The following is a 27,751-nucleotide window of genomic DNA, read 5'->3' as shown; positions in this document are numbered from 1 at the left end:
ATTGGGTTGAAGAGAAAGGCACAAGTGTAGGGTTGATTCAATTTTATAGTTAATCTTGTCCTAAAGTCCCACTTACGGTGGACTTTATAGTTAATCTTGTCCTAAAGTCCCACTTACGGTGGACTTTAGCTGCTTGTTATTTATGCTCTTTCATAGACTATAGGTACCTAATAGAGAAAGTTGCTGAGCCTGGGCCAACTGTGTAATGACTTTGTTCATGGACATCTTTGCACATAACACTGATATCAACATGAGCATCTATAAACAAGGAAAGTTCATTTAGGCTTTAATCCTATGCACACTTTCTGGAAGTAGGCCTCATTGAACAGAATGGGACTTACTTCTGAGTAGGCCTACATAGGATTGGGCTGTTAGTTTCCATGTTGTATCACATGACCCTAGGGAAGATTCATCCATTGCTGTTTGAATATGTGCATCTAATATGAATATTATCGCCATTTGAATATGTGCATCTAATAATACTAAAGGGTTGCCAATATGTGTTGGCAGTGCTCTCATCTACTTGTACCATATAGATATACACTTGTCAGAGAATTATGGTTGGCTTACAGGTCTAGCCTGATTCACACATGGATGTGCCTCAGTGATTTCTCCACATTGGCAGTTGAATGTGTGAACTGTTTCTATGAAATTGTTTTGTAGCTGAAGGTATATTATTCTGTCCTTTCACCAAAGACTTTATGGCAGCATATGTGATGCTCCCCCCTTTTTTTAATCACCCCCAAACTTGAGAAGTAGGCTGAAAGGTAACTGGCCCACAGACATTGTGGTGAGTTTATGGCTCAATGGGGATTTGAACCTGAATCTCAACCTTACCACACCACCCTTACCACAGTAGCACACTGCCTCCCAGGGCCCAATCCTATCCACACTTGCTTGGGAGTAAGCCCCACAGACTATCATGGGACTTACTTATGAGTAGTCATGCATAGGATTGAGCTCTGAAAACACTATCTGCTGTTACACAGAGCAATCCTATACACACTTACCTGGGAGTAAGCCTCACGGACTATCATGGGACATGAGTAGTTCATGCATAGGATTGGGTCCGTTAAAGCTGTCGGGTCCCTCTCACAGGTGGAAACCACTGCAGTTATCGCGTGTCAAAGGTGTATGTATGAACCCAGCCCTGCGTGTGCCCTGGAGAGCAAACGAGGGGTGGCTGCCCTTGCTTGCATACTGTGTGTACTCACACCAAGCCACAAATATTGAGGATGGAGGTGGGATCAGCCCAGATCTACCCTTGCTTGCTTGCCTGCCACGGCTCAGTGTGGTGGAGCCAGCAGTACCTGGTTGCCTGGACAGCTGTCGGGAGGCTGCTTTCTCCGTGCAGCGGGCGCGTGTGCAGCAAGCAGGCGTGCTGCTGCCCCCCCCCCCCCCCGCAAGCTGGTGTGGTCTGCGCGCCTCCATTCACGCGGCTGCTGCTGCTGCTGCGATGATGTTGTTGATTCCTGCCTCCTGCTGGCAGAGCCCATCTCGCCGCCGCTGAAGGGGGAAGGCGAGGAGCAGGAGCTGCCGCCGCCTGCACTGTTGGATGGCGAGAGCCCCTGGCCGCGCATCCCCGCCAGGCTCATGGTGCCAATCAGGTCGCTGCTCTTCTGGGCTCTGGTGTACAGTTACTGCGGTCTGTGCGCCTGCCTGGAGCTGCTGAAACTTTTGTGGAGCCTGGGCACCAGGCCTGGCAAGACCTTCCAGTGGCTGATCCGGGAGAACCCTCCAGGCTGCCTCAATGACCCTTCCCTGGGCACCCACTGCTATGTCAGAATCAAGGTGAGGCTGTCGGGGGGGGGGGGGAGGCTGACTTGTACTGGCATGAGGCGAGGGGGCTTGGATCGTCTCTGCAAAACAAGGACGAGCCTAGGGAGATCATGGGTGCCTGCTTGACCTTCCACTCCCCCAGCTCTTGTCTATGGCTCACTGCTGGGAAGAAAGCAACACTAGGGATGGAGGTTCCCAGCAGCAGCCAATGGAAGGAAGGTGATGGTTTTGTCCACTCTGTGGGTGGATGCCTGTGCACCACTCTGTCCTTGTGCTCGCCACCAAAATGTTGGGGGAGTTAAGGAAAAAGGTGGGGTGGGGCCTGGGGTGGGATGCAAACCATGACCATATTGGAGTCTCTGGTTTCTCTGATCTGCACTGCTTTTCTTTTTCTTTCCATAATTTACATAATTATAATTTATATAAATTATCAAAATTTACAGCACAGTTGGATGTTGAGGTGCTGAAACTGCAGAAGTCTTATCAGTCTTATTATGACTCCTGAGGAGAACTCCTATTGTATTCATGGTCTCTCTAACATTCTAGTCTTAAATATTTATTTATTATTTGCCTTTGAGAGAAGTTACTAAACTGTCAGTATGTGAAGCCAGAAGAGATGCATTCAAGGGAGTTAGGATTTGATATGAACTTAATCATCCATAGTTACTTTTTAAAAAAAAAGTCCTAGGACATTACCAGAAAACTCATAGCCTCAGGCATATTAGCCTTTGCAGGATGTTTCTGTAAGTATTGAGTTAAAGGAAGTACTGCAGTGTTCAGGTGATGTCTAATAAATGGGGGGGGGAGTAGCTTTTTGATTAGTCGTATTGTTTTCTAGCCCACAAGAGGGTCTAACATGCTGCTTTACAGGTACTGGGCTTTTTAAAAAAAAATATTGATATTATGTTTATTGAAATAACTGTGAGACTTTGGCTACAATCCCGTACACACTTACTTGAGAGACCAAGCCACACTGAACATAACAGGACTGACTTTGGTATAAGTTTGTGCTGTTTGTTTTAGAGGTGAGATATGCATCTTTTAAATAAATAGTTATTTAAACATTTGTGGGATTGCTGATATGTTTTAATATGCACTGTTGCTGCTGTTTGGTGCATTGAGCCATTTTGGGCACTTTGTGGAAAAGTGGAATATAAATTGTGAATTAATCTAATCATCAGAGAACTGAAATTGATTGAAGGCAGAATTCAGAACAGTTCCTTGTGAGGACTGAGTCAAATCTCACCTTTGCAGTCTGAAACTGCTTCCTTGTTGAAAGATCCCAAACTGCCCTAGTTACATTGTTTATCTAAATAACTTGGGAATTTCCCATGCAAGCATCATCAGCCCCGATAAAGGGAACACTGGTATAATAATCTACTTTTTTCATCTCACATAATTTTTACATTTTTGCCCAGCCCACAAGTATACGCATTTGATCCCTGTTGCATACATGGGCAGAAATGGCTTAACCACCACCACCCTGGGGGAAAAAAATTCACACCTGCAAATATTTGCAGATCGCCATTTGCTGCTAATAAATTTATATCCTACCAGAATTTTACAAAGAAGCTCAAAGTGTGACACATTGTTTTTCTTATCTCCCATTTAATCTTCATAGTAACACTGTGAAGTAGGTTAGGCTGAGAGCCCAAGGTCATCCAGCAAGCCTCATCACTGAGTGGTTATTTGAACCTGGATCTCCCCAGTTCTGGTCCAGCAAACCAACCTCCATATTATGCTAGTTTATTTGATGGTATAATTAATATATAAAATTTATATCCTCTCAGCAATGTCCCTGTAGAAATGATGTGATTATGCCCATCAGAAGGGCCACAGTCCGTATTAGATCCACAACCATGAATCTGCAGAAGATCAAATTTGGACAGGTAGAAGTTTCAGGAAGGGATGAGAAAAGCTGCAGTCACTGAGATATCCTCTTTTACACACCTACTAACTAGAGTAATATGAGGGTTCCATAATATTTGTCTTCCCCAAGTGAGTTTTCCCAATAACATATAGGTTCCCTTACTCTTCGGCATTTTGTGCTGCCCTAACAGCAGCCCATGACATTGTTTCTGACCATTTCTTCATTTTTCCCTCTGTTTGTCTGTCTATTTAGGGTACTTCTAGATGAGGTGTTTAGGATTGTCACACTTTGTTCACTTACTCTTTACAGAAGGGAGGATATGTGTATGTCATATGACACTGTCATCCATCTGTTGTCCTCTTTTATTTTCCCCCCATGCCTAAAGCTTCACATTTATTAGCAGAGAAAATCTGACTTCTTTTAGTACAGCAGTGCAATGACAACACATGTGGACTGCGGTTCATACTCTCTTCTCTTCTGCAAGTCACCTGCTCAGATACAACAGACCATAATAGAAACATGAGGGCTAAAAGGAGGAGTGTCTATTATGTCTCCAAAACAAACTGTATCTACTGCAGCATGGAAACAACATGCAGTTCCACATGTAACTGCAAGTGGAAAAGCAACACTAGCTGGTGCTCCTATATTGTACTTTTATGGACAGTTTTCCTTGCTAATTTTATGTTTATTCGGCAGCGGTGGTGGTAATATTATTAGTGGGGAATGTGTCAGTACACAGGGTGATTACATCATGACATGGGGTAAATGATCCCACACATTGTGGAGGGATGGGGAGGAAAGGGAGGACAACTTGACATGAAGCAGCCATTTTGGTTAAGGTCTCCATGCTGTGTGTAATACGTTGTTTCTTTTAAAGATACAGGAACCATGTTCTTCTAGGCACCTGAATACTCAATGTGGAATTAAACTCCTAGAAAGATAGGTGAAAACACATCTAGTACTCAATCAACTTGAGTAGCTTGTTGATTAAAGCTTGAATGTAATAGTACTGACAATAATGACCACCTGGTAAGCACTTCACATACTTGTACAAAATTAAATATTGGAAGAAAAAACTGCAAACAATATGAAGGCTTCCAGATGTACCTAATCGCTTTCTGCAGTATTGTTAAAAAATTTCTCAAAGAGAAATGAATTAACAGCCTGTAACAAAACAGTATAAAGTGATTAAATATAAGCCACTGCTAATATGTTTAATTAAATTGCACATCTAGTTAGTGTATTCAGTATGAAATGCCCTTAACTACAATGGGCATAAATTATGTATGCTATCAGTTGCTAAGGAGAAAATCCCTACAAAGGAAAGAATAGATGTCTTTAAATCTGTCTTAAGTCTATAAAACCATAAAGAGCTGATCTGGATTCTTGAATGAAAATTATTTTCCTATACATCTAAAATCTAAGCAGGTTACTGCAGTTGTGTGTTTTATAGCAGTGCTTTATGCAACTATTATTTCTTAAGTTCAGATTGCATGTCTCAGTCCAGAGCGTTATGCAAAAGGATTTACAGGCGGGTCTGCTTCCTCCAGTGAAATGAATGAGGAAGGCAAGAAAAACATTCTGCAAGACATGGGAAAACCTCCCTCTACTCTAGAAGCTGTGCCAGGCTCCAAGGCATTTCTCACAAAGGACCTTGAGAACTGTAGTTCTGAAGGTATCAACAGAGATTCTGTGGCCACCTCACAAAGCAGCTGTGGGAAGAGGTCCTAACACTTCAACTGGCTTTAAAATCAAGTTAAATTAGTAGTTTAGAAAAACCTAGGTTATAGTGGTTTAATAATTTTACCAGGAGATTAAGGGCCCAATCCTATCCAACTTTCCAATGCAGGTGCAGCCGCAATGCAGCCCTGAGGAAAGGGAACAAACATTGCCTTTTCTAGAGGAGGCCTTCATAACTGCCTCCCTATTGCAGGATGCAGCACATGCCCTGTTGGCACATCTGCACCAGTGCTGGAAAATTGGATAGGATTTGGCCCTAAGTTACTATTCTTTAACAGAATAAAGATGCAGGAGGCAGCCATAACACGTTCTCTCAATTACCTTCAGCAAAATCCTGTGACATATTCTTGCACAACAGCTGAGCATTAGCCTCTCACAGCTGTCTGATGTCAAGCATTAAATGAATGGAGGCTCTCAAGGTAGTTACTAATAGGCAAGGATTGCAGTGCCTGCTTGGTGTCCTTATTAGCAGTCTCAGCAGACAGCTTATTTGTTTTTCAGAAATCGTACAAAAATACTTTGCCAGTTGATGTATCACTATGGGCCCTTACAGCTACTGTGGAAAGCTTGTAGAGCAGTGGTTCTCGCACATTTAGCACCAGGACCCACTTTTTAGAATGAGAATCTGTTAGGACCCATCAGGAGTGATGTCATGACCAGAAGTGACATCACCAAGCAGGAACATTTTTAACAATCCTAGGCTGCAATCCTACTCACACTTACCCAGGAAGAAGTCCCATTGACTGTCATTGTTAAAAGAAAATACATAGTAGCTTGTTAAAAGTACAGGTCTGTAACATTTCCCCAAAGGCAGTCACTCACCATGGTAGTATCAAGTCTATTATATTAAAAATAAAATATTGAAATGAATAGGGACCCATCTCAAATTGACTCACAACCCACCTAGTGGGTCTTGACCCACAGTTTGAGAAACACTGTTGTAGAGTACCCATTGCTTTTGTAACTGACCTGGAATATGTATACAGTGGCTGATAACCCGGTCCTAAACTGCTTTAGTGCAGTGTGGCCCCATAGCTTATGCTGTGTCCAATACAGTTGAGGAGGAAGCTGGAGGGCTCCTTAAGGTAAGGGGATACCCCTTACCCCAAGTAAGGCCCAGCCATCTCTATGGGGCTTTGATCTGTGCAGCTTTTTTGCTGGTGCAAATCTGGGAAGCCTGGTATAACACTGGTATAACAGGGCTGGGGGAGTTAGAATGCAGCGGACACCTGCTCTGCTGGTCCCAGTCCCACCCCCTCCCAGGCCCAATCAGCCCTGTTCCACCCTTCCCCAGCCCCCAAACATCCCTCCCTGCCTCCAAAATGCCCTCCCACCACCCTCTCCCAGCCCTTACACAGCCCTTCTAGTGCTAGCTAGCACTGCTCCAGGTTGCAGCAACAGCAGTCCATGCAGGCTGTTGTGCTGGTGCTACCAACTCATGAGTTGTTGCAAATGTGCTTTATGGTTGCCCTGGCTCAACCAGGAGTTAAGATTATGCCATTAATTTCACATCATCTCTTGCTTTTGACAGCGTGATAGAGAGCAGGTGTTTATACTACATTCCATTGCCAGGAGCAATTACTGTATCTCTATTTTCCAAGTATTGTCTTGCCATCTGCTGTTCAAGGTTGTACTCAGAATCAAACACTGCAATCTTTTGAAGTTCCATATTGGGTTTTGGGCAATGTCACAAGGGAGCAGGCAGCCCCCAAATTTTATTTCTACTCTTCTGTTGCTCTCGTGTTCCTCTCCCCCTTGGAGGTACAGTACTTAGATGTGCTTCAGCAAAGGTGCGTTTGTGGCAACAGTGAAAGAAGCAAAGCTAGAAGTAACCAGGTGCATTTCCGTAAATGTATTTCCAGAAATGGCATCATAAACAGTTCATAAAAACAAGAGGTTTTGGAAAGCTCTGCCAAAATGCTGACTGAAAATACACTAGGAGGTGGGGGCACCTATGCTGACAAGTAGATTTGTGTAAGTTCTGTATTGTAGGATACAGCGTGTATAGTGGGAATGTGAGGGCTATCACTCAATTAAAGTCACATGTGCCACTACCATTCCGCTTCATCAGGGCTTTTCAAACTGGGGCGTCACAACGCCCCAGCCTGCGGGGCCCTGGCCCCTGCCCCCTTAAGGAGCAGGGGCAGCCTGGAGGCAGGGAGGAAGCAGAGGTGTGATAACCAAGCCCCTGCAGCCTCCTGGGGGTGCAGGGAGCCCAGTGTGACCTGCAGTAGTGAAAGTAGATGCTGAGACACCTGAATATTCACCTGTGATTATAAAAATATTTTTCTTTTTCTTCTAGGATTCTGGGTTAAGATTCCATTATGTAGCAGCTGGAGAGAGGGGTAAACCACTTATGCTGCTGCTTCATGGCTTTCCAGAATTCTGGTAAAACTCTCTGCTTGTGTTTCTTGTCTTTTTATGTTAGCTTACATCTGCTTTTACTATTTTGTACCACATGAGCAAGTTCATTAATCAAATCCCATGTTGACTATTGTTGTTTATTTTATTTGCATACAACTTTATCTAAGAGGCATAAAATGAGTAGTTGTGATCAATACACAATTACAGTTATTACCATACATACTGGACACATAACTGGAAAATATATTCAAATGAAACTCCATGCAACCCTAACTAGGGCTGCAATCCTATACAGACTTGCCTGAAAATAAATTCAATTGAACACAATAAAGTTTTAGCATCACAGAATTGTTTCTGAATCAACTTGTGTAGGATTGCACTGTAAAAGATTTAAATGAAAATGAAAGCTCTGCTATTTAGTGATATCAACCTAAGTTGACTCCTTCAATGCATTTTTTGGCATGTTGACTTTGTCTTGTAAATACGCAGCACAGGAAAAAAAGACAATACGGGTTGTATATAGTATAAAGAGCCACTAGGGCCCAAATAAAATTACTTCTGGGGCCATATCCAGCCTTTGCAGCCTTCTTTATCTTACAAATTAGTTAAGTAGAATGAAAAGTAAATAATTTGTTATATAAGCCAACATAAATAATACAGATTATACATGAGGTAGTTTGTGTGTTGAACAAATGCAGTCTTAAAATTCTTTGAAGCTGAAATTATTTATGATTGATTTTAGGAAAATCATGATGCAGAATATTTCATCTAAAATACCATAGCTGTCTTGCTATGTAGATTTTATTTATGAGCTCAGAGCCTGTTGTTGAATAATTATCTCTTAAGAGCATTTCTGTTAGCTCTTTGCTCTGGCACAGTCAGGCCTGGTTACAAACAGTTGGTTCAGGGCAAGTTGTAAACAGCTGTGATAGCATGACTATCATGCTATCTGTAGCCATGCCTTAATTAACTGGGCAAAAACTAGATTGGGTGCTGAATCCCATTTAAGCCTCTCCATGCAGCTCCACCTTTGCAGTGGGTGAACTGCGAAGCTACTGCTGGAGGCCTTGTCAGAACGAACACTGTAAATGACTGTGGACTGACTTTGCCTTAAGGAAACTGGACTGTAACTAGGTAACTCTGAACTGCTGTATTACATATGTGTGACCTGGATTGCTCTAACAATTCTGTGTATGGCTCTATACTCAAATACAATTGCACCTGAAGACTCTGCTGTGTCTGCCTGTTTGACTGCACCCTGCTCTGAAGTAGGACATACCCTGGTTCTTACCTAACAATTTCAAATGCCTGCAAAGCTTCTGTGCTCATAGAATGAAAATAAGTTAACAGAATAGCAATATTTATTTACAAAAGTGTTTGGTTTCCAGTGTCCCAGTGTTAATGTTAAAGCAAATTAGGACTGACCAGATACAGGGAAGACTTACCTGTAGATTATTTATTATGCCAGGGTGAGTGTGTGTGTGTGTGTTTTAAATATAGAAAGGGTAGTTAACCATTTATGGGCACAATCCTAACCCCTTATGTCGGTGCTTTCCAGCACTGACATAAGGGCAATGCAGCTCTGAGGTAAGGGAACAGACATTCCCTTACTTTGCGGAGGCCTCCTTGAGTGACACCCAACTGCAGGATGCAGCACACATACCATTGGCACTGCTACGCCAGTGCTGGGAAGCACTGACATAAGGGGTTAGGATTGTGCCCTATGTGAAGCAGCATTTGCATTGGTCAGGCTGAGTGTAAACCAGCTGGGAAAACCCCTATTTTTGGAAAGACTTGTATGTGTTCTTAAATGCAACTTTCAGAGGTGCTGCTTCACGCAACTGCCTAACTGTGGAGTGATGCTCATGTGATTTGGGATCCTAGCAACAATTATGCCAGTAGGACAACATGCAAATTGGGTATACAAGAACCAAATGTACAGATTTTATACTTTGCTAAATACTGGGTCCAATGTTATCCAACTTTCCAGATCCAATTCAGCCACAATCAGCCCTGAGATAAGGAAACAAATATTCCCTTACCTGGAAGAGGCCTCTGTAACACCCCATAGGCCTGGCTGCATTAGTGTTAGAACGTTGGATAAGATTAAGCCTGCATTGATAGTTATAATAATGTGCGAGATGCTGGTATTTGGTATAGCCTTCCAAAACTAACATCATTAGGCAGTCTCAGAGTAGCTTCAGTTATTTATCATTGAGAAAGCAGAAGCAGTTTCTAACATTTTCATTCATTTTTTCGTTTCTGATCACTAAAGGTAGAGTACAATGCTTATAGAGCACTGTGTTCTATCTATCATGGCAACCTCTAAGTGTGGCCGTTTATCTGATCTTCCATTACATGTCCAGTGTCTACTAGAAACTTTGTGAATCTGTATGAAAGGATGCATACAGCTGCCAAATGGAGAGCAGACTCAGATATCTTTTACACTGAGCATCCAATGGTTGGGAAGGTGCTCCAAATACAAAAGGGGTTCCTAACGTTCAGATTTCACACTGTTGAGCTTGGGGTACTGTCATTTGACTGACAAAATGCTGTTGGATTACTTTTGCCTTGACTTGGGGCAGGGACATTTAGAAGGTCACTCTAGCTACTAGTAGTTTTTATGTTGATCTAAAATCTGGTAGGTGATGATTAAATCTTCCTCTTCCAACCCTTGCCTTACAGCCCAATACCGAGCTGCCCAAAGTGTGGGGCTGCCACAGTGCCAAAATGGCTACCATGGCATCCAACACGCAACTGTACAGCCCACGGTGGCTCCTCAGGAGAAGGGAACTTTTGTCCCCTTCCCCCAAGTAAGGAAAGTAGCCCCACAATGGGGCTACTTGATTCTGCTGCTTCTCTGGAGTCAATGCAGAATTAGAGAATCCTGTGTCGGGCCACACAACCTGACATGGGGTTCAGGATTCAGTGGAGCAGAGCTGCACCAGTCCTGCCCTGCTCCCTCTCCATCATGAACATAAGAACAGCCCCACTGGATCAGGCCATAGGCCCATCTAGTCCAGCTTCCTGTATCTCACAGCTGCCCACCAAATGCCCCAGGGAGCACAACAGATAACAGGAGACCTGCATCCTGGTGCCCTCCTTTGCATCTGGCATTCTGACATAGCCCATTTCTAAAATCCGGAAGTTGCACATACCCATTATGGCTTGTAACCTGTAATGGATTTTTCCTCCAGAAACTTGTCCAATCCCCTTTTAAAGGCATCTAGGCCAGATGCCATCACCACATGCCTCCCTCCCACCCTCTCCCCGCCTTCCACCTGCCCTGGAATGCCTCCTCCCCATCTCCCCCCACACTCACTCACCTCTCTACTGCTCGGCGGTCTGGGCGACTGCCAGGCAGCAGGACGCAAGTCTGCAGCAAGGCCTCTCAAATCTGCCTTATAGCACATTTACAACAGTGCATGTCAGCACAGTGGCGTCACTAGGGTTCACGTCACCCAGTGTGGGATGCCAGTGTGTCACCCTCCATGCAGTGGGTGGGGCAACACCCCAGGTGGTGGGTGTGGTGATGTACCATCACTCCGCCCCCACTGGTTTTTTGGCTGTACCTTTTAATAGAACAAAGATGGAACACATTCTGCATAAATATGCATTGAGTGATATATAACATGATAGTAATATGCTTCCAAATTATGATTTTAGTGATTTTGGTCACTAGTGGTGTCACCCCCCCCCCCAAGGGTTTAAACTTATTAACACCTTATTGCAGCAGTTCTCAAACTTTTAGCACTGGGACCCACTTTTTAGAATGACAGTCTGTCCAAGACCCACCAGAAGTGATGTCATAGTGGAAGTGACATCATCAGGCAAATTAAAATAAATATAAATAATTAAAGTAAAACAAAAAATTAAATAAGCAGAAGCCAGCCCTGTTCCACCAAGTGAATTTCCTCTGTAACCTGCCTGCAATAACACCCCCCCTTCCAAAACCAGTAAGGTTTTCAGCCCTGCCCAGTTCAATTTAAGAACTTCTGTTTAAACCAGATCACTGTCAGGATCCACCTGGCTTTGCAAGTCTCAGAAAGTTCACCTTATCAGCTGAAGCCTTTGTTTTGATCCTTTTTAGTGGGGGGAGGGGGAGGCTGCCTTCTGGAGCCCTTGTTTAGCTGCAGGTGCATAGGATCAGGACCATTCTGGTAGCCTTGCACTCTCCTTCACCTGATCTTCCACACCAGACAAGGCATGTTTGCTTACTTGCAAGTAAACTCAACAGTGAGGCTTAGTTTTGCTTTCTATAGGGCTCAATACATTCATCTGCTTGGAGGGAGGGACTTCCTTCTCAGGTGTTTTTGGGGGGGTACATTCATTGGATCAGGACCATTCTGGTGTCCTTGGATTCCTCTCAGTCTGCCCTTTCTGACGGACTAAGGCAAGTTCACCTACTCATGAGTAAACGCCCGATACAGCTCACTTTCACTTTCCATAGAGATCCATGCATTTTTGTTCTCCGGTTTTTTGGCCATAAATTTGACAGAAAGGAGATATTTCACTCAGGTTTTTTGCATTGCATTCCGCTCGACATTCTGCAGCCAACGGTATAATATGATGGGGTTACTCCTTACCACCACGATTTTAACGTGTCACCCCCCCGTGCACGTCACCTTGTGCGGAACGCACCCCCCTAGCAATGCCACTGTGTAAGCTGGCACTCACAGGTCTGCATTTTCTTGTGTAGTTTTATTTTCTTGTGTTCTCTCTAAGAACATAAGAAGAGCCCCGCTGGATCAGGCCAAAGGCCCATCTAGTCCAGCTTCCTGTATCTCACAGTGACCCACCAAATGCCTCTAGTTTCTGAAAATCCAGGTGCAGCTCCCAGCACAGGTCAGCCTTGTTTGGATCATAGGTGGAATACTGATTGGAGTGTGCTACTATGAGGAAGAGAGAGTGAGAGTCTGTGTGCAACAACAACCCAAAAATATAAATTATTTCATTTTTGCTGCTGCTTTATTTTAATGTGATTTTGAAAATTTTAGACACAGAATTGCAATGGTGGAGGTTGTCTTCCTGAGCAGGAAACAGGATAGTCACTACTATTGCTTACTGCCAGCACCTCCTCCTCTCCTTTCACCCCTCAGCAGTGCAGCAGCAACTTTCAGCAGCAGTGGAGGAGGCAAGGCCCCTTAGCTTACCTGTTTCCTCTTCCTCACTCTGCCACTCTGGTCTGACCCTGTCACTTCATTTCAAATCACAAAGAAACCAGAATTAAAAGTGGATTGGAGGGTCTCCTGGTTTCCTTTTTCAGACCCTGTTCTACTGCTGTATTTCAAAACATAGAGCAGCAGCAAAGAGAGGAGGGGTATAGGACAAATGGAGACATGGTGAGGTGGTTATGGAGTGACCAGTTGACATAGGATGCTAACTGCATCCATCCACTGCCTGAAGTAGCCTGCCTTACCTTGCATTGTGGGTGGTCTAGTTCTATTTCAGTGACAAAATGGTGCAAAGTATTAGCTTTCAATAAGAGTACGACATATAATATTTGGTACCTTCCAGAATCCTTTTAATCTTTATCGCATTGTTATCCAGTCATCATAATAAAATAGATGCTATTTTATTAGAATAGAATAAATGAATCATATTCTAACTCGCATTCTCTTTGCTTATAAAATTCAAGTTCTCATTAGATTTCTTGTTATATAATGAATGCCTAGCAGTTCTAGTCAGCTATATGGTTGGTGAAAATTACATGGGGGGTACCAAATCACTGACAGCTGTTAATCTTCATTGTTAAGTGGCAGCTGAGATTGACTGAATAAGGACATGTTGATAAATATAACTTGGGTAAGTAGTCACAAAAAATATCAGTGTTGGAGTTAATTTGTAATACATTTTATGTCTTCCTTTGATTTACAATGTGAACAAATGATCCTGTCTTTCCCCTTTCCGATAAAGAACTAAATTTTATCCATCTGTTTATAGTTGAGATGTACTTCTTCTGGTCCAGCCAGTCCTTTGCATTTTTAAGAAAAGCATAAAGAGGTAGACAAAGGCTTTGTTTTCACATTGCTTTAGTCAGTTCCATACCTAGCTAAAAGATGCTCAGGGCTACCACAAGCCATTAGTAGAGAGAACCATGTTTCTGAATTCGCTCCTATAGCTAGTACTTAAAGCAAATGGCACAAAAACTCTCTGGGATAAAAATAAAAATTCAGCAAAGAGCCACAGCTGCAGAATTCCCACTGAAGTGATGCTCTGTGTGTGTGTGTGTGTGTGTGTGTGTGTGTGTGTGTGTGTGTGTTGGGACATACAGAACGGAAAACTCTGCCGCAGTTTAATGTGAGAGCAAGCAAGGAAATTTGAAAAGTTGCACCCAAAGACACTTTTAATAAATAAATGCAGTCTGGTATTGTGAATGATGGCATCAGTGTGACTGATCACCACAGTCCAGGTAGGGAATATGTTGGTCTCTGTCTGCATCACTAATAGTCCAAATGGCCCAGTCTGATCAGCACAGGCAGGATAGTAACTGTGGGGTTGAAGTGCTGCTTTTTGGCTACTTTTGCCAGGGTCAGTCTTGCTTTAAAGTGACATGATCATGTGGATCCAGACCCCTTGGACGGGTGGCAAAAAGATGTGCTCCTGCCCATCCACCTGCACTGCCCTTTCCAGCCTGCACTGGGGACTTTGATACTCTTCTGTCTTGCTGGGAGTACATCAGAAGAGGATTGGGGCAGTGGCAGCTTCTTTCTCCTTCCAGTGCTGCTGGAGGGAGAAGGGGGAATCAATAAAAGGCTGTTGAGGCTCCAAAGCACTTCTCTTCCCCAGCCAATGCTTATGAAGAACCAAGTGGGCAGGGAGAGGTGATTTGGAGTATTGTACTGCAGTGCTATCAATGCAGGAACATGTGTGTATTTTTTACTATTCCCCCCCCCCCACATGTTAAACTTCTCTCTTAATAATCATTAGGGAAGACTATCAAAAGGATGGGCAGACATGATGTGTAATCTTTTTTTACTGGGCTGTATGTGATGAATTTTACCTGTTCTTATAGTTTCCTTTTTCTTCAATGATACCACGTTTATACAATATCACCTTGTGTTTTGTAGTGGTGCTGTCCTACCTACCTGAACAGCTTTGGACTTTCATTGGAAAGAAGATTGGTTTCTACACCTTGAATAAATATTATGAACTCTCTTCTTTTTTTTTAACCAGGTATTCCTGGCGCCACCAAATGCGAGAATTCAAGAGTGAATTCCGAGTCATAGCCCTGGATTTGAGAGGCTATGGAGAAACGGATGCTCCTGCCCACCGAGAGAATTACAAACTAGACTACCTGATTACAGATGTAAAGGATATCTTGGAGTCTCTTGGTGTGTTAATAACAGCCGTGCTGCTAAATTTATAATATTTCTGAAAAGGGAGTAGGTAGATAATATTTTTTCCTTGAACAGGAACTTTTTTCAAGGGTGTGTGTGTGTGTGTGTGTGTGTGTGTGTGAGAGAGAGAGAGAGAGAGAGAGAGAGAGAGAGAGAGAGAGAGAGAGAGAGAGAGAGAGAGACTTTTCTCACTTTAAACCTAATTCAGGCAAAATGGGTACATTTGTTGTTGTTTTTTAAAGATGTGATTCTTGTGCTGCTTCATAAATGTACTGTATTCAACATGAAAGTGTCAGTTCATACATCATTCATATACTGGGAGTTAAATGGAAGGTTCTTTCCAAGCAATAATATTTTGCACAAGCTGCAATTGTAGTGCATTTATTGATGGGAATCCAGATGTCTCCAGATAGAGCAATTGTTGCCAGAAATCATATTTCTCACCATCCAAACTGCATCACATTGTTGATAGGAAAACGCAATTCTACCTCCAACTCATGCAGCCAACCAGCCGTAACATCACAAATGCAATGGCCATGTGAAAGGTGATTGAGCACACAATCCTAACCAGGTCTACTCAGAAGTAAGTCCTATTTTGTTCAATGGGGCTTACTCTCAGGAAAGTGTGGGTAGGATTGCAACCTAAATTACAGATGAGTGCCAGCAGCACAACATCCCCTTATGCACACATGCTGCTTTGTGTATGTAGTGAGTGGAACCTCTTCACCCTAATGGGAACCCCTGTACAAAGGTATCACAGAGCTAACTTTGCTTAATTCAGTTGGGCAGGCACTGGAAAGACTTAACCTGAGATCTGCATTGACAGTGCAGCATGGATGATCCTTAACTCTGGTAGATAAAGACCAAGAGGAAAACACTGGCACTCTGTTGTGTTTTGCTAACACCTGACCACTTGCCCAAGTCTATTCACCTGACTACGGCTGAGAAAAATCCAGTGGGCTGAGTTGGTGTTTCTTGCAACTGCAGTAGCAAATGGGAAAGGCTGAGCCTTTACAGCTGTGATTTGTAGAATCTAGAATTGAGCAATTGTCTCTCTTTGCTTGCATCCCAAAAGAGCTATAAAGCTATAAAGCCTTCCTTTTTCTTTGCAGCTTGAGGATTTCTCCATAAAGTTACTTTTTATTATTATGTTTTGAAAGTTCAGTTTTTCATAAATGATTATAGTTTCATTTTTTCTCTGTTGTAAACTGCCTTGCACTCATGTTGGAAAACTGGGATACGACTATTATAAATAGATCCACAAGAAAGAGGAAGAAAGTCTAGTCACACTAACAGAAACGTTAAATTTCTTACCTTCTGTGTTGGTGCTTTTTCAGCTATGATGAAAAGGTTTATTAATAGCAATGATCGCTTAACTGTGGCATTTGCCACAAAAAAAATGTAAGGCATTTGCCACAAAAAAAGTGAAGCTGAGATATTGCTAGCAAATATATCGCAACATCTTTTGCCGTTTCCTTTGATGTGATAATTTATTTGGATGTAACTGTTGGTAAACAACTGTCAAAAATCTATTTTTAAATAACAGGATACAGCAAGTGTGTGCTGATTGGTCACGACTGGGGTGGAATGATTGCTTGGCTAGTTGCTATTTGTTACCCAGAAACAGTGACGAAGCTGATTATTGTTAATTTTCCACATCCTTCTGTTTTTACAGGTAAGTTTGGAGGGTGGAATCCAACCTTCCATGAGTCAGTAACATATTCATGTCTTAAGAAAATATGCTTTGCTAATGTAAGAAAACAACAATTTGAATTTAAGGAAGAGATAAACATCAGCAGATCCTAAAGTTAGCAAATTAGTTCAAAGAGACTATGACTGGAATGAAAGGGAACAGCACAGCAGCATAGAACAAATAATAGTTGGCCCTCCGACAATGCAAGGTCGAGCAGGCTGTTTCACAGCCCAAGCCTGGTGCCAAAAATGGCTAATAATAATAATAATAATACAGGTATTACAGGTATTTATATATTGCCTTTCTTAGTTTTTATTCAAGACTTTATTCAAGGCGGTTTACATAGACAGGCTTATTTAAATCCCCGTAGGGATTTTTACAATTGAAAGAAGGCTCTATCTTTCAAGAGCCACAACAATTCAGATGTTTCGTTCTGATCTGGCCTCCATCCTGGCCTCCATCCTCCCACACTCAGAGCAGATGGAATAACTCAGCTTCAGCTTGTCAGCTGCTTCAAGGTCACACGGTGCCGGTGGCCTCGAACTGGCGACCTTGTGGATGTTCAGGCAAATGGAGGCTCTACCCTCTAGACCAGACCTCCTGCCCAGGCTACTGCAGCATCCAGCGCACTTCAGGCAGCCCACTGCCGCCTCAGGAGAAGGGGACTTTCATCCCCTTCCCCCAAGTAAGGTAAGTAAGGGAAGTTGTCCCGCAATGGGGCTATTTGATTTTATGCAGCCCAACATGGAGCTCAGGATCCTGGTGGAGCTTAGCTGAGCGCCAACAGTCTCACCCTCTTCCCGCCTGGCTCCCTCCCTCTGGAATGCCTCCTTCCTGCCCTCCCCCACCTTCCCATGCCTCCTCCCTGCCTCCCCCCACACCCCCACCTACTTCTCCACTGCCTGGTGGTTCAGGTGACCGCAAAGTGGTGGAGCGCCAGCTTTCCACCCACGCTACCCCAGTGCTGACTGTCCTTATGGCACGTTTGCAACAGTGTGCAGCAGTGGTAAGCCAGTGTGCAGAGCTCAGGATTGGGCTCGCAGGCAGTAGATTGTGAATTAGTACCCAGGGGCAGCGTGGCGGCCCATCCAGCACCCTGGCCGTGGGTGTCCCACAGAGGAAGGTTGGTGAAATGGCTCCACACAACATTTCCACTTGCCTTCTTAACAGAAAAAGGAAGGAAGATTTAAAAGAAGCAAGTTTCTGAAAGAAGGGAGGAATTGCAGGTGTGATGTTAAAAGAAAAAAGAGAGAGAGTGAGTGGAGGGAAGGGAGAAGTGCCACTGGTGCTGTGCTTCAAGTTTTGGCTAGCACAGGTACAGATGGTTCTCAATATGAAGACGTAAATGCGGTAATCAATAGAACTGGAGGAGAAAATGGCGAGAAATCAATCGACCAAGCAGAGTCTAGTGGTTCCACATTAAATGCCAGTGTGCTCTGATAACATAGAGAAGGGCCCTTAGAGTAAAGGTACATGTAGACTCAGTTTGCACTCAGTCTACCAGCATAATGACCCAATCCTGTGGGACCCAGGTGGAAGGGTAGCACGTGTTCCACTGGCACTGATTGCCGTGAAAGTGTGATGAGTAGCGCGATGCTGGGACACTGGCGGGGAGCCAGAGCCTTCCCACCCACACCAGCAGATCCCCAGCTTCCCACTGAGGAAGGTGAGGTGGAGAGGAAGGCAGGAAGGGGGCAGGGAAGGGTGGTGTGGATGAAACTGGGTGGGGATGGGGAGGAAGGGAGCAGGGAGGCTTCAGGAGGGGTGGATCTAGTGGTACATGCCTGATCCTATCCCCCTTTTCTGAAGCCTCCCTCCCCTGTTTCTCTCCTTGGATGTGCATAGCTCAGGAAACCCACTGTGGAGCGGGAGGCTTATGGAATAAAGGTGAACCCTCCCAATCTGCCCCTCCCCCAAATATAGCATACCTGTTTTGGGTATGGCTGCAGCACCCTGAGGGGGAATAGGATTGGGTTGCTAGGCTACTTTTACATGAATTATGAATTAAAATCCAGATCACCTGTCTCAATAGCACATTGGGGAAAGAATTAGCATCCCTACTGTGCTTTGAAAAGGATACATCCAGTTTAGGCATTACATCTGTCCTGTTTGAAATCCGATCCTGTCTGTGCCCTTATCTAGTCAGTTTTGCCTTCTCTGTGAGCTCCTATATACAGGGTGCTGACAATTATTTCCGTACAGGAATTTACTAAAATAAAGCAAAACCACTCGGTCAGACAGACCAGCTCTTTTGCTTCCCCCTCCCGCTTCTTTTAATTAAGAAGTTAATTAGCCTTATATGAGCCATTTTAATTTTAGTAGTTCCTAGTTACAAGAGAATAGTAGAGTTATCAAAATTTCATCAGCTCTTCTTTTTAATTCATGGGAATGTTCTTCTTTTCAAGAATATATTCTACAACATCCATCACAAATGATTAAATCTGCCTACTACTACTACTTCCAAATGCCATGGCTTCCTGAACTTATGTTTACAATAAATGATTTCAAGGTGAGTATCTGGAAAGTTGAACTTCTTGCATGCATCACTAATAGAAAATGTGTCTTGCAGAAATGAATGGTATGTTTTTAAGGCATCTGCATTTACTAGATTATTTTTGGAACTGTGACAAATGCATAAGCATTTACTTATCTATTTAAAATATTTATATTCCAACTTTCTTCATCACGTGGAGGTGTCCATCATGGCTTATGTCAGTGATTAAAAAGAACAAAACACAACACATGTAGATACATGTACAACACAGAGGACAAATTAGATCCCTGCAGCACTCCATAGGCCAAAGGCCATGGCAAAAAGCAGGGGTCCCCCAACATCACATTTGAAATCTTCTAACCGGGAAGGACCACAGAGCCCCAACCTGACCAGGAGATCCAGAATTGGGGGTTGTTTTCTTTGTACTCCCAACAAATGGGTTAGTCAGGCAGCTGGTAGAGGATGACTCCCACTTTCTGTGAATTGAGAAATATATACATTTGCTTTGATGATGGCCTCAAGGTATCTGATGGGAGGACTGGATGAAATGACAGTGGGTCATTTCATCCCACCCCTGGACATTGCACCCCTGGTTTGCTACTCAGTGGGCAAGGGAGCTTTGTTGCAGAATAATCGCTCCAGCCAGGAAGATGGATCCTGAATCCACATGCAGCACATGGCTGTCTCAGAATGCTCAACCAGAAGTGAAATGACTTGGAATTCCTTGAGCAGTGTAAGTAGTTTAAGCTGCAAATCAGTGTTAGTCAAACTGTGGGTCGGGATCCACTAGGTGGGTCGCAAGCCAGTTTCAGGTGGGCCCCCATTCATTTCAATATGTATTTTATTCTTAATGTATTAGCTTCCATGGTATGTGATTGCATTTGAGGAAATGTTACAGATCTGTATTTTTAACAGGCTACTATTTATATGCTTTTAAAAATGATAGTCAATGGGGCTTACTCCCAGGTAAGTGTGAATAGGATTGCAGCCCTCAGAATGTTTGAGGAATTTTTTTAATCATTTTTTTTAAACGTGTACTTATTATAAACTTTTAATTTACTTACTTGATTTGATTTTGTTGTATGGGGTGTGTTAAAAATTTTCCTGCTTAATGATGTCACTTCCAGCCATTAACTTCCAGGTAAATGACATCACTTTCTGGGGGCCCCAACAGATTGTCATTCTAAAAACTGGGTCCCGGTGCTAAAAAGCTTGAGAACCACTGCTTAAATAATTTATTGCAGTTGAAAAGATTGAGCTAAACTATATGCTCTCTAAGTTAATCTGTTGGCCATATCTCAATATGTTTTGCCCTGTTGACATACACTATACAGGCTGAGACTAATTATTTGCGTGGGTTCAGTTCCAAGCACTCACATGGATGGCAAAAAACGCACTATAGCAAATCAATTTAAAAAACAAAGTTTCTTTGCTCCACTGATTTAAAAGCAGCCTTGCTGACCTTTTGACTCTAAGATAAGAGTCACTAAGAAGACAATCCATCAGTCAGTCCTCCTCCAACCACTTCACTCAGCCCCTCCCTTCACCAATGCAAACATGCTCAGGGGGAAGAGACTGACAGAGGGTGCAATCTTAATCCATTTTCCAGCACCAAGGCAAGGGAACAAACATTACCTTACCTTGAGAAGGCCCCCATGACTGCCCCCCAACTGCAGGTGCAGCACATGACCATTGGCACAGCTATGCCCGAGCTGGAAAGTTGGTTAGGATTGCTCCCAGGCTATGCCAAAAGTATGGGGAAGTGAACATAAAAAAACAAGTATTTCTTTCTCCACTGAAAAGATGAACATGATTATGATTGAGAACAGCCTAGTAATTTTGGTCAACTTTCAATTTATTTGTTTAATTTTTGCCACAGAATTTGAAAAACCTATTTACCAGTCCTTCCACTGGAATTGGAAGGAAAGGCTGTAAGCTAACAGCAGAAGATATTGAGGCCTACCTATATGTCTTTTCCCAGCCAGGAGCACTAACTGGTCCCATTAATCACTACAGAAACCTTTTCAGGTCAGTATAACATTATGGGGTCAAGCATATCCTCCCAGCTTCTATTCACAGGCATGTAGGTAAACCCATAGACACTTGGGTTTTGGATATGGGCTAGTTAACAATAGATATCCACTCTGTTCTGTTCGTATGTACAGGAGCACAACAATTACTTCTGGGAACCATTTATGTAAGTCAGAACATGGGAATATTTGCTAGCTTTTTTGTGTATTTTGTTCATGGCTTCCTTTACTATCTACTGCTATTTCCATGCAAAAGCATTACACAAAATTTTAAGTTTTGCCCATCAGCTCACAGACTGAACCACACAACCGGTATACACATGCCCCCAAGTTTAAAAATCAGTGTGTGGATTTGAGAGAGGAACTAAAATGAAAGGAACACATGGAGCCTACAAGTTGCAAACATTGGTCCCTTGATATGGAGAACCATGACCAAAGGAAAAGACTGCACCGGTGGGATGATGTGCTTGTTTGATGTGATCATCATAGCCAGTCATGAAAACACTAATGGTCAGGAGAGTGGAAAGGGGACACCTTGAAAAAACTTGATGCCAGCTCAAATGCTGCAGGAACGTCCCACGGGCAGAAGGTAGGAGTGGAGGAGATGTCTCACCGGAGTTACATTTTTTTTGCTAGCCGTGTCGCTCATCCATGTGTGGAAACTGGTTTTCCATATACATGAATTAAGATGAATATATGTAGTCAAGCTATTTTCAAATAAGCGGGGATGAGGTTTGCCATAAGGTTAATTGGATGTGAGTCTGTTATTAAATATATCAAGTATCTTATATGCTATTGAATCTGCCATACAGAATATAGATTTACTGCAGTTAATCTGTACAGAGCATACCAGATTTATAAACATATTTAAATTTTGTTATAAAAAGTTAGTTTGCAGTATATTGGAAAATTGATAGTGTTGAAACAAATTCTGATGTATTAAGAAGGTTTATGTTGGAGCTGTTATCACAGGTATATCAATCATATGTCACAACTTTGAATGACAATGTGCATTGATATTTTAGAAACTTTACTAGGCAATCTCTTAGATTTCCAGAAAATTATTAATCTTAAATGCAATTTTTAATTTAATATTTAAATATGGTTTCAAATACTCTGTCATCACAATGCAAAAGTAAAGGCAAATATTTCAGCACATTTTACTTTGAATTTATTTTAACACAATGTTAAGATTTTTAAAAATTATCTTCCCCCTATCCCTACAGTCTTGCAGAAGCTTCCTTAAAACCCTAAGGTCTGATATTTGATCTAAATCTTATTAGTTTTAATGCAAATTTAGGGACTGTTCTAATTTCAATGCAAAATATTTATGTATGCAAATGCCAGTGTTTTTAAAAGAGTCTGTATTCCTTTGTAGAATGAAATCTTCCACCTTTGGCTTCTATTTATACATTCTTCAGATCAGCATACAGACTTGTATAAATTTTAGCAAAAAAATTAGCATTATCTTCAGTAGGCAAGGAGAGACATTTAATGTGAATATATTATATTCAAAGCTATATATAAACTTTTCAGTATGGATTCTAGCAAGGAAATAGATTTAGGCTAAAGATGAGGAAGAGTTCCCCTAACCATAAAAGCTATCTGGCACCAAAACAGTCAACCCATGCAATTGTAGGCTTTCCCTCATTGGAAGTTTCCAGGCAGAGGTTGAATGGTCAGGTATATTACAGCTGCCTGCATTGAGCAGGAAGTTGGACTTGATAATCTCCAAGTTCCTTACCAACTCTAATATTCTGTGATTCTGGGTTTGACGTATTACTATGTTGCATGTTTCTGGTAATGAAAAAGAAAGCAGTGTCATGATTTGAATGCCTGGTAGATATGGTCAGGATGTAAAATACTATGCAGTTGCAATCCACTTCAGCTGAAGTATTTGGAATAGTCAAAATAGTCTCTGTGACACCTTGAAATTACTATTTCCTCTGGATCTTAAACATTAGAGTTCCTCCTGATGATCACTGGGACTTTTTTCTATATAATGCTTAGAATTAAGGTATTGGTTCCATTGACTTCACATTTCAGTAGCATTTCAGTCCACAATCCATTTAAATTGTAGGATTGGGCTGCAATCCTAACTTAAAACAGCGCCTGAGCCAGAAAACTAGAGGATAGGTAAAGTCATGCCAATCTATAAAAAAGATTTTAAAAATCTTTAAATGTTCAAAAAATATTTAAAAAGAGGGGACCCAGGAAATTACAGGCCAGTCAGCCTAATATCTGTTCTAGGTAAGCTGGTAGAAAGCCTAATCAAAGACAAAACCTTAAAACAGAAGAGGAAGCTTTGCTGAGGGAGAATCAGCATGGCTTCTGTAAGGATAAGTCTTGCCTCAGAAATATTTTAGAATTCTTTGAAAAGGTCAACAGGCATATGGATGAACCTGTTGATATTAGATATTATATATCTGGACTTTCAGAAGGTGTTTGACACAGTCCCACATGAAAGACTTCTGAGAAACTCAAGAGTCAGAGAATAAGACGATAAGGATTAGGAACTAGCTGAAGACCAGAAAACAGAGTGGGCATAAATGGGCAATTTTCAAAGTGGAGATGTAAAAAGCAGAGTGCCCCAAGGATCTGTCCTGGGGCCAGTGCTTTTCAACTTGTTCTTTAATGACCTGGAGTTGGGAGAAAGCAGTGAGGTGGCCAAGTTTGCAGATGACACTAAACATTTCTAGGTGGTGAAGTTCAGAAAGGATTGTGAAGAGCTCCAGAAGGATCTCTCTAGACTGGGAGAATAGGCAGCAAAATGCCACATACACTTCAATGTAAGTAATTGTAAAGTGAAGCACATTAGGGCAAGAAATCAAAATTTCACATATACACATATACAGCTACCTGTGACTGATCAGGAGAGAAATCTTGGGACAGTGGAGAAAAGCTCAATGAAAGTATTGACCCACTTTGTAGCAACAATAAAGAACGCCAATTCCATGCACAGGATTGTTAAAAGAGGGATTGAAAATAAAATGGCTGACATTATTACGCCATTGAACAAATCAATGGTGAGGTCACATCTGGAGTATTGCATACAGTTCTGGTCACCACACCTCAAACAGGATATAGTGGGACTGGAAAAGGTGTGGAAGAGGGTGATCTGGGTTGGGGCACCTCCCTTATGAGGAAGGCTACAACTTTTCGGGCTCTTCAGTTTAGAAAGTCCATCACAGGTTACCTCTAAAGCCTGGAGGTTGCATATAGTAATGGCTTGTATCCTATCTCTAAATGCCAGGTGCAAAATAGTGGGAATAGGATTCAGATTTCTTGTTGCCGTGCATGGGTCAGGAAGCTGGACTAGATGGGTCCTTGGCCTGATCAAGAAGGTCTCTTCTTATGTTCTTATACATTTCAATCTGCATCAAATAATGGATTCAGCTAATTCAAGTGGACCTTGGATGAGCATTACAGTTTAGATCAGCAGTGGCCAAACTTGCTACTGCTGCGCAACAGAAATGCATTTGGAACCCATTCAGACTGCATCTTACCATTCTGCTGGGTCACTATGTAGTCCTCCACAATTGGGGGACATTCTGGGCAGTCGCATCCACTGCCCAGTGTCCCAAAAGGCTGTGTGAAAGGGAGTCCAGGCAGACGCAACTGCCCAGAGTGTTCCTGTCCCCCGATCAAGGAGGACTACATGCAGTGACCTGGCAGAATGGTATGGTCCACTCATCTGGAAGACAGGTTTATCAGAACCCTGGATCCAGTCCCCGGGCTGGGGTTCAGACCCATCTACATCCACACTTGCTGCAAGTAAAATCTGCTCCCATACTTGGATCTCCCTTGTTAGATCAGGTGACAGATTGTGAAATATACCTAAGCTGATGTATTTGTCACAACTCTTTAAATAATAATATAAGCATTTGTGTATCTTGTTTTTAAAGTTGCCTGCCTCTGCAGCACCATGAGGTCACCATGCCTACTCTGCTGCTGTGGGGAGAAAGAGATCCCTTTATGGAGGTGGAGATGGCAGAAATCACACGAATTTACGTAAAAAATCAGTTCAGACTAACCATCCTCTCTGAAGCCAGCCACTGGCTCCAACAAGATCAGCCCGACATCGTGAACAAGTTGATATGGACTTTTCTCAAAGAAGAGTCCAGAAAAAGAGAGTGACTTTTTTTTTTGCCAGCACAACCTAAATGTCAAAAGCTCAAGTTAATTGTGATCAGGGCCATATCTGCAGCAAATCTAAACTGAGCTCTACTAGAGAAAATGTTTTCAATGTACTGTACGTATTGATGCCAATGTTATTATGAGAAGATGGTGTAAGACTATGTAACGTTAATGTTGGTTTTACCTGTATTCTGTATTTTGCACATGGAACACTTGCCTTAAAATGTTTGTGATTGTACAGTAAGGAACTCATAGAACGTTGCTTCGTTTTGGTTACTCACTTGCTTTAAAATTCTAATGTGTGGTGCCTTTTACAAATTTATAATGAATCAGTGCAGGAGTACCAGATGTAAAAAATAAAAAAAGTTGTTATTGGTATAATCAATTTTCATTCTACTGGATGGAATTTTTTTAACTATATTTTTATCATTAAAAATGTTAACAGCTCTTTTGGTCTACATGTTACTGTAGAAGTTTAGAGAAAATACTTTTTGTCTGGTCACATTTGAGAACACAAAGTAACAAACCAGATATAATTGTAATGGATTTATAGCTGCTTGTGTGGTGGTGTTAACTGGGAGGAAAAAATCCTAAGATGTATTCACACAGTGTTTCAAAAACTAAAATTGAGACTGAAGAGCTATGATCATAATTTGTGTATCTTAGTATTTGCCTTGTTCTAATAAACTGCAACTAACATGGTGCCCTGTACCCAGCTCTTTATAGAGATTTTGGTATGCATGACAGAAAAAGTCATGTATCAATTAACGATTAGCTTACTTGTTAATAGTATCACTATTATGGAATGTCATGGTGGCTACCTACAGCTTCCCAATTTGATAGTTTGTCTCTTCTTCTTTCGAATGAATGAAGAGAGCAGTTAGTATCAGCCATTAAAACTGTAGACTTAACTATAGCTTTGTAAGAAACATGTCTCACAGAAGTTGGTCAGGCTTAATTCCAAGCAGTCATGTTTAGAATTGGACTATAAACATTTTGCATAGTGAAAGACACCTGGGGCACAAGAAATTAAGGTGAATTTGAACCAATAATCAAAAGGCTATTTTCCGCAAACAGTTCAAAATGCATTTTGAATTGCTAAAGGTATAGGATCAGAGGTGGCATGAACTGGAGCACTACCCCATGCCAATGCAACAGCTGCTGTCGCTGCTGCAGTGCTGTAGAAAAACAAACAAACCTGACTATGCTTCTCATGTGGTTTTGTCAGACCTGGCAGTGGTTTCATCAGACCTGTTTTATTTATAAGGATGGTGCTCACTGTTCCTGCAAATATAAAGTGGTAAGTGCTGCACTTCTGGCTTTAAGGAAACTGCACAGGGAGCAAGATAAAGAGGTGGATGATCTGCTTCTCGCTTAGGCGAGTGGAAACCGGGTCATTGTGGTTTGTTCAATGGAAGGCTGGAGGAGAGGCAGTGGCAGACTCTGGGTGAAGCACACCCTGAATCCTTGGACTCCTCACAATCTGCTGCAGACGAAATCAGCTTCACTTTGCCTCGGGCTAGCAGTAGGGGAAGCAATAGCATACCTTGGTTCCAAAATGTAATAAACATACAGCTCAATCCTATTAGGCTTTAGCACTGGCAGAACAAGCATTCTACCAGCACTAACTGCCTTACAGCAGTTGTGAAAACCATTCCAACAACATGTGGAGTCATGCACTGCTAGAGCCTTCCCACAAGTGCCAGATGATCCTCCCAAATCTTCTGAGGCAGGTAGGATAGCAGGGGAGGTGGGGTAGGGGAGGGTGGAACAAGGTAGTGATGGGAATGATGGGATGGGAAGGCAAGAGGGACAGGAATGGGTGCATTGGCTCTGAGAAGGGAGTGGAGAGAAGTTAAAAGAGAAGATGTTTCAGACCTCATTGATAAATTAAAGATCAATAAGTCACCGGGCCCTGATGGCATACACCCAAGGGTTATTAAGGAATTGAAGAATGAAGTTGCAGATCTCTTGACTAAGGTATGCAACTTGTCCCTCAAAACAGCCACGGTACCAGAAGATTGGAGGATAGCAAATGTCACGCCTATTTTTAAAAAGGGAAAGAGGGGGGACCCGGGAAACTATAGGCCGGTCAGCCTAACATCCATACCGGGTAAGATGGTGGAATGCCTCATCAAAGATAGGATCTCAAAACACATAGACGAACAGGCCTTGCTGAGGGAGAGTCAGCATGGCTTCTGTAAGGGTAAGTCTTGCCTCACAAACCTTATAGAATTCTTTGAAAAGGTCAACAGGCATGTGGATGTGGGAGAACCTGTGGACATTATATATCTGGACTTTCAG

At 42.5% G+C, this 27,751-nt stretch overlaps 1 protein-coding gene across 1 annotated transcript; it reads left to right on the top strand.

Moving 5' to 3' along the window:
* Positions 1-1,517: 1,517 nt before the first annotated feature.
* EPHX4 (epoxide hydrolase 4) lies at positions 1,518-26,142 on the top strand. Its single transcript, XM_066625600.1, has 7 exons — positions 1,518-1,791; positions 7,692-7,777; positions 14,930-15,087; positions 16,640-16,768; positions 19,192-19,295; positions 21,160-21,308; positions 25,216-26,142. Exons 1-7 carry the CDS (start codon positions 1,594-1,596, stop codon positions 25,445-25,447), a joined length of 1,056 nt encoding a protein of 351 aa, XP_066481697.1. The 5' UTR covers positions 1,518-1,593; the 3' UTR covers positions 25,448-26,142.
* Positions 26,143-27,751: the final 1,609 nt, after the last annotated feature.

The sequence above is a fragment of the Tiliqua scincoides genome, chromosome 4, assembly GCF_035046505.1.
Source record: "Tiliqua scincoides isolate rTilSci1 chromosome 4, rTilSci1.hap2, whole genome shotgun sequence".
In the NCBI taxonomy this organism is placed as follows: domain Eukaryota; kingdom Metazoa; phylum Chordata; class Lepidosauria; order Squamata; family Scincidae; genus Tiliqua; species Tiliqua scincoides.
Note: the sequence above shows the minus strand (reverse complement) of the source record. Positions and strands in the feature narration are given on the sequence as shown.